Source organism: Mastomys coucha, unplaced genomic scaffold (assembly GCF_008632895.1).
Source record: "Mastomys coucha isolate ucsf_1 unplaced genomic scaffold, UCSF_Mcou_1 pScaffold22, whole genome shotgun sequence".
Classification (NCBI taxonomy): Eukaryota; Metazoa; Chordata; class Mammalia; order Rodentia; family Muridae; genus Mastomys; species Mastomys coucha.
Genome location: NW_022196905.1, coordinates 117,251,548 through 117,259,085, shown reverse-complemented (window position 1 = coordinate 117,259,085; position 7,538 = coordinate 117,251,548). Strand labels below are relative to the sequence as shown.

At 46.4% G+C, this 7,538-nt stretch overlaps 1 protein-coding gene across 1 annotated transcript in view; it reads left to right on the top strand.

Annotated features, from left to right (window-relative positions):
- Window positions 1-6,562, top strand: part of Vps33a (VPS33A core subunit of CORVET and HOPS complexes) — a 29,340-nt gene extending 22,778 nt beyond the window's left edge. The window contains exons 10-13 of the mRNA XM_031337825.1: window positions 370-507; window positions 1,699-1,836; window positions 3,715-3,883; window positions 4,389-6,562. Of these exons, the coding sequence (XP_031193685.1) occupies window positions 370-507; window positions 1,699-1,836; window positions 3,715-3,883; window positions 4,389-4,570 (627 nt within the window). The 3' untranslated portion in view covers window positions 4,571-6,562. The remainder of the gene's footprint in view (window positions 1-369; window positions 508-1,698; window positions 1,837-3,714; window positions 3,884-4,388) is intronic.
- The last annotated feature ends 976 nt before the right edge of the window (window positions 6,563-7,538 follow it).

The following is a 7,538-nucleotide window of genomic DNA, read 5'->3' as shown; positions in this document are numbered from 1 at the left end:
AAAAAAAAAAAAAAAAAAAAGTTAATTGTTCAGTTTGCAAAAGTTCCTATTTTTAAAAAGCATTCCTATAATTTTATTCAAGGAAATCAATGGTATGTTTTAGTTGGCCAACTCAAATAAACCCCACACACTTGGTGGCCACTAAGGTTGCTGTCTAAGAGGTGGGTGTGTCCAAGCAGGCCACATGATTGCCCAGCAATGTCCTCACTACCTTGTGGTGGTGGCTGTCAGGAGGGGACAAACCTCAGCTGGTAGGAAATGACAAAATGAGCCATTCTCCCACATACTGCCTTGGGGGAAGTCCAAGAGACATCAGATTATCTTAAGTCCTTCCTTGGACTAGTTAGTCTGTTTATATTTCATTTCTAGGTCAACAATTACATCGAGGACTGTATTGCCCAAAAGCATCCGCTCATCAAGGTGCTGAGATTGGTGTGCCTCCAGTCTGTGTGCAATAGTGGGCTCAAGCAAAAGGTTCTGGACTACTACAAAAGGGAAATCCTCCAGGTAGAAAGTTCAAGGTGTTTTGTTTGCTAAGAAGGAAAGTATCCTTTTCACAGCTGTTTTTTTTTTTTTAGTGTGAACACTATCTTGTTTTGTTTTAAAAACCTGTTTTGCCAGGAGGTGGTGGCACATTCCTTTGATCCCAACACTCAGGAGGCAGAGGCAGGTAGATCACTGTGAACAGGCCAGCCTGGTCTACAGAGTGAGTCCCAGGACAACCAGGGTTACACAGAGAAACCCTGTCTTGAAAAGCAATAAAAAGAAAACAAAAATCTGCCATGACCTGACAGCATGCTACACACAAGCACTTGGGAGGCAAAGAAAGCTGGTCTCTGTGAGTTGTTCAGTGAGACCCTGTCTGAGAGATAATTCTCCTATTTGAATGTCTCAGGCAGTGTTTGTTTGTTATTACCAGTCAATGCTCAATATCTGCCTAGTTTTTACCCATTTTGTTTTCATCTTTTCTGAGTTTCACAAACAACAGAAGTTTTCATAGGATCCCAGGAGTGCCTGGACTCAACAGCCTTTCCCAGCCTCAGATGCACCCAGGTGCAGTTTGGCTCATTGCCTTTCGACTCCTGTTTATTTTTGCGCACAAGACTTCATGTACACAGATTTCAGAATCAGTATGTGCTTCAAGGTTAGCCTGGCCGAATGCAGACTGAGGTCTGGTCTCACTGGCTGTGACCTTGGCCAGTTAGTCAACATTCTGTCAAGTGGATGTAATAGTGGCTACTTCATGCAGTCCAAGGGAAGAGGTTCCACAGGGCTCGGCGAATACTCATTTCTTTTAAAAAACAGAAATAAAATTCTATGTACAATATTTTGTTATTAACTATCTTTGTTCTTAAGTGTGTCTAGAGAGCTTATCAGTGTGCAGATATGCCTTTTGAGAGCTAAGTATATACTATGAATAGGTATGATTTCTTTAATGCTCAGGTTGGGTCATAAACACCGACTTTAAAGTAAAAATCTTAAGTCAGGCTTGAAACAGAGCAGGTTAATATGGGTGGGCAAGAGTCTCAGCATGGGTGCTCCTCTGCCCTGTCCCCTGCGCTCTCCACACTCAGTGCCTGGCCTTGCTGAGGAGCCCTGGGGTACAAACCACATTGATCTGTTGCAGTGCTCCTCCTTAGAAATCTGCAGGGGCCCTTTTCCTGACCTAACACCTCTGCCAAATGCCTTCTCCTTCAGACCTACGGCTATGAGCACATACTGACCTTGAACAACCTGGAGAAGGCTGGCCTGCTAAAGGCTCAGACGGGGGGCAGAAACAATTACCCAACAATCCGGAAAACACTGCGCCTCTGGATGGACGACGTCAATGAACAAGTAAGATGCGGTCCTGCGCTCCATTCTGCTAGTTCACTGCGACAGCAAACACACCTTAATCTCTATATCTGCTCCACTTCCTAAGTATCTTTTCACACTATTTTGGTGTGTGCATGTGTGCATGTGTATGCAACTTGCAGGAGTTGGTTCCTTCCTTCTACCGTGTCAGGTCTGGGGCTTGAACTCAGCCTGCCAGCCTTGGCAACAAGCCCCTTTACTCCTTTAGCCTTCTTTCCAGCTCTTTGCTTTCTAAAAATCATCTCTGTGCTTCTGCAAAGTGGCACATGTGTGTTGTACGCATCAGGTCAGCAGCAGGCAGAGTGCTCTCAGCTTGGGTAGTTTGAGATTAATAAAAATGTGATCAGAGCAGACTACCAAGAGGTGATTCCGTGTGGAGCGCTCGACAAGGGTTGTCACTCACTTCCAGCCCACGGATATCATAGCTGAGAAGCCACAACAGCAGGGGCTCAAGGGAGCCAGGCCTGTTGAACTCAGCTGAGAACAGAGAGATAATGCACCCAAGAGTGCTTGCTGGCATGCACATCTCTGTCTTCACACTTATTAGCCAAGGAACCCTTCCCACAGGAACTGGACCAGGTCTTCCCACCTCAGTTAACGTAATCAGTCATGCTCAGAGGCCCACTCTGCAATTAACAACCTTCACAGCAGCTGAGGCCTGAAGGACAGATAATAGGAGTTATTAGAGAAGCTTGTCATGAGCCAGAGAGAGCTGCACAGCTGAGGGCTTCTGGCCTCTGTGTGTGTCACAGGGGGCAGGGCTAGACAAGATAAGTCCGACGATGCTCTCCACTCTTCAGTTGTCCATGGGATGTCCCATTGCCCTAGCCCAAACACAAATCATGTGAGTGCTGGCACAGGCCTCTGGGAGAAGTGTGGGGACATCAGGAACATCTAGCACATGCGAGCGAACCAGCCAGCTAGCAACCCTTGTGGCCAGGTTTTATTTAGTCTCTCCAGAAGGCATCTAGGCGTCTAACAACATTGCTTCGTCATATGCTGTGTTCTTGGTCTGCAGAGCTTCTTTTGGCTTTACATTCACCACTAGTGTGATGCTGCTAGGTATGTCTGTTATGTAGACAGTGTGTTAGCTCATCACTATTCTGATCTTCTTCCCCTCAAACCCACCTACTGTCCAGCAAGGGCTCTTAGGAGCTGTCCTAGTGTCCCATCCTGATTCTTTTTAATCGCTACTTAGTGAGAGGTTTTTGTTTGTTTGTTTGTTTGTGTGTTTGTGTGTTTATTGGTCCCAGAAATTAAACCCAGGCCTCACACATACTAAACATACATTCTAGCACTGATATTCCTGTAGGGGGTAGGGGAGAGGGTCAGGTCTTACTCACTGTAGCCCAGGCTATCCTCCAACTCCCTATGTAGCAAGTGACCTTGAATTCCTGCTCCTTCAGTCTCAGTCTCCCAAATGCACACCTATAATCCCAGCACTCTGGAAGCTGAGGCAGGAAGATCATACATTTGAGACTGGCCTAAACTCCATAGTGAGGTCCTGTCTCAAACAAATGAAGAAAGTGATGCCAGGCTAGAGAGAAGGCTCAGTGGCTAAGAGCATTTGCTGTTCTTCCAGTGGATGCAAGTTCGGTTCCCAGCACCCATATCATGTGGTTCACAAGCTCCTGTAAGTCCAGCACCCTCTGGATTCTGCAGGCACCTGCATTCTTACATGCACACACATGCAATCAGACACATGCCATACACATAAATAAAAGTAAACTTAAAAAAGAAAAAGTGCAGCCCTGGGTGCTAAGGGTAAAGACGTATTTTAAGTTTCTGTCTCCCATCTTACAACTTCAGTTACCAAAAGATCACAGGTGGCTCTCAGTCCTGTATCTCCTTCATTGACAGAACCCCACAGACATATCCTATGTGTACAGCGGTTACGCTCCACTCAGCGTGCGACTCGCTCAGCTCCTTTCCCGGCCGGGCTGGCGGAGCATCGAGGAGGTTCTCCGCATTCTTCCAGGGCCCCACTTCGAAGAAAGGCAGCCACTGCCTACTGGGCTGCAGAAGAAACGTAAGTTCCACCCACAGTCAGCGGCCTGCTCACGTGGCTTATGTTGTGCACTTGCTTTGTAAAAGACACTCGTCACGTGGAGTCGTGCTGATGTTCACAAACCCAGAGCTGTGCTTTGCCTTTGGGAATGGCAGCCTGCACTCTGCAATCTCAGTGCAATCAAAATTAGCATCCCAGGGCCTCGAGTGAGCTGGCTGCACTAAGATGCTCTTGACCTTTTTATTCTTTCTGTTTTTAAAGATATTTTTATGATTATTTTGTGTGTATGTATATTTGTGTGCAGGAATGTCCCTGGAGAGGTCAGAGGCAACTAGAGTTGCAGGCAGTTGTGAGCTGCCTGTTGTGGGTGCTGGGAAGTTAAGTTCAGCTCCTCTGCAAGGACAGTATACATTCTTAGCCACTGAGCCATCTCTCCAGCCCTTCTATATACTTTTAAATGAAAAAAAAATCTTTTGAAAGGCAGCAGTATTACATATATTTGAATTCTGAAATGTTTACATTTTAGGCCAGCCAGGAGAAAACAGAGTCACACTGGTATTTTTCCTTGGAGGTGTCACCTTTGCTGAAATAGCTGCCCTGCGCTTTCTGTCCCAGCTGGAAGATGGAGGCACAGAGTATGTAATTGCAACCACTAAACTGATGAATGGAAACAGCTGGATAGAAGCTCTCATGGAAAAGCCTTTCTAGAGTAAATATCAGAGGAGATATGACAAGTCGACACACAATGAGCTGCGGATGTAAAGCCAGGAGCAGGAGGACGGAAGCTATGGGCTCGTGTTCCTTCCTGCTCCTCTCTGTGCTCTATAGCCTGAAGAAGGGAAGATCAACCTGGATAAAGAGATGATGAGCTGGGCATGGTGGCTCATGCCTATAATTTCTCTATTTAAGAGACAGAGGCAGGAGGATTGCTGCAAGTTTGAGGACAACCTGGGCTACATAGTTCCAGGCAAAAGCCCTCCCTTCCAAAAATAAAGGAGATCCTGTTTTGGAATTTTTAAGCTTCAAGTCTTCATTTTCTGGAAATGGTTAAGACTATGGGGATGATAGTGCCAGCAGCCACGTGACTGTGCACAGGCATTAAAAAGCAGAGCTGAAGGGATGAATATGAAAATAGAAGCAGAATTCTGACTACTGATCCACAGTGGCATATTCTAGAAGACATCCCATGCCCAGGACAGTGGTTTTGTGTTGAATATGAAGCCAGCATTGTCCAGTGTGTGTGTACTTTCCTGCAGCGCATATTTGTGTCTCCAGTCTCTACCAATTTGACTCATAAGGCAAGATTTGTTTCCTTCTGAAAAACTGAGAAGCTTAAAGGGGCTTCTCAACATAATGAAGTTTCTGCTTTCTGCGTTAGCCGTGTCTCTACCGAGAAGGGACTGGAAAGAGTGAGCTGAGCGCCAGGTAGCCTCTGCCAGCTAACCGTCCGAAGGCACTTCTGAGTGTGCATGTTGGTAACTCCCAAGACTCACCAGTATAGGCACTCCTTCTGGGACTTCTGTTTTTCTTCCATGTCCTCTGTGGGTAATGTTTCTGTTCCTTCAGTATTAAGCAATTCTGTCTCTGTGGTAACTGCCACACGCACCTCTCTAGCCCTCTGGCTGTACTCAACTCCACACATCCCCTTTGCCTGAAAATACTCAGCTGGTGAGTCCCTGGTCTGGTGACAGAGCACACTGTAGTCAGTGTCAGTCACAAAGTGACCAGTACCACCAGTGCTGCAGGGGGTGAAGCACGGCCGGGAGCAGGAGCAGGCATGTTGGTGATGGCACCTGCCTCCGGATCTTCTCAGCATCTGAAGGAGTTAAGAACACCAAGTTGGGGACCACGTTTATGGCTTTTCTGTCATCACCCAAGACTCTAGAAAAGCTAGCTGTCTCAGCCAGACCTGGTCCTGGCCCAGGTGAAGTTTCTATGGTTAATAGTTTTCCTTTTGCTTTTTTCATGTAGAATCAGGAACAATACACTGCACATTATAAGTGAACAGAATTGTGTATTTAAAGGAAAAAAACTTAGGTATGAAGGATGGCAAAGATGATGTTTGTTTCTCGTGGAGTTAATTCAGCCTTGATATCCGGTATTTGGAGTGGCAGGCAGTGTGGGAGGCATTCCCAAATGGGAAGTTATTACTGGCTTAGAAAACTCTTTTTCCGATTCTTGTTACTCCAGGGAGACTAGTTTTACCTTTGAGCCCCAGCAATGGCTAGTTTCAACTGTCAGGGACTGCAATCCACCTTGTCCTCAGTCTTCCCACTCTCGGGACTCAGGGCAAGTCTGTCCCAGTCTCCTTGGCTTGGGTGTTTGTTCAGTGAACAGATACTCAGTTGTAATCTCGTGTGTCTTCATTTGTTTCTGAGTCTATATTTGCTTTCTCAGAGCATAGCAAGGCCAGCTCCTAAAAATGCACCCAGCAGAAGACCTTTTTGAAAACCACACACTTGCTTCCTCTGTATTCAGACACAAAGTGGTGGTATCATATATTATGCCCTGTGATAGAAGTCCCCATAGGACTCAAAGCTGCCTTTGTCTCTTAGGAGTGTGCTCTGAGAAAGGATGTGGGAACAGAAGGCTTATTCTTAGACAGGGTGGATTGTTTACACCATGTCTGGACTTGTCCTGAGTTTGAGGACCATTCTGCTGCACTGGCTGTCCCGATTAAAGACGTCTAGGTAGATGCTATTTTCTGTCTCAATTTACACATTCTTTCTTTGCCTCAAATCTAAAAACTGGGTACTCTAGTGGATTGATATCGACCAAGAGAGACATGGTCAAGGGAAGATTAAATTGGGACACGTGTTGAGAACTAGTAAGGCCTCCATGTGAGCTCTGTTCCACTCGAGTTCTGCTTGCACTAGAGATGGGTTGTGATTATCAGGGCACGCTGGTCTGCTTTGTTCTCAGTTGTCCATAAAAGGTAGCTAGAAGGGCACAGTGGCACATCCTTACTGCCACCATCAGGGGCTAAGGCAGAAAGACTGAGAGCTTACAGCCTGCTGGGCTAAATAGTGAGACCTTGTACAAAAAACAAAACAAAACAAAACATGGGGGAGGGAGAGTTGTTTAGCTGTGGTAGTATGCTGCTTAGCATGCTCACAGCAACACATAGAGAAAAAGAAAGAAAAAAACCCTGCTGGCCCGACCCTAGGAGGAAATGCTTGTATTCTGCAGACTTGAATTCAAGCAAAAACACACCTGTGGTTGAGTCAAGGCCTTGCCGTGCAGCCCAGACTGGTCTGGAGTTTAGTCCTTCTTCAGACTACTAAGTGCTAAGATTTACGTGCCCAGAACTTTTCTTTAACCCTTCTCTCATATACTACATCCCAACCATGGTTTTCCCTCCCCCCATTCTCCCTACCTCCCCTCCCCTCTGCCTGTTTCACCCGCCTCAACTCCCCTTAGAAAAAAGCTTGAGCCGGGCAGTGGTGGCGCACGCCTTTAATCCCAGCACTTGGGAGGCAGAGGCAGGTGGATTTCTGAGTTCGAGGCCAAGCCTGGTCTACAGAGTGAGTTCCAGGACAGCTAGGGCTACACAGGGAAACCCTGTCTAGAAAAACCAAAAGAAAAAAGAAAAAAGCTTGCCTCCCAGGGACATCAAGCAAACATGGTGTAACAAGCTACAATAAGGCCAGGCACAGCGCATCACATCAAGGCTGGA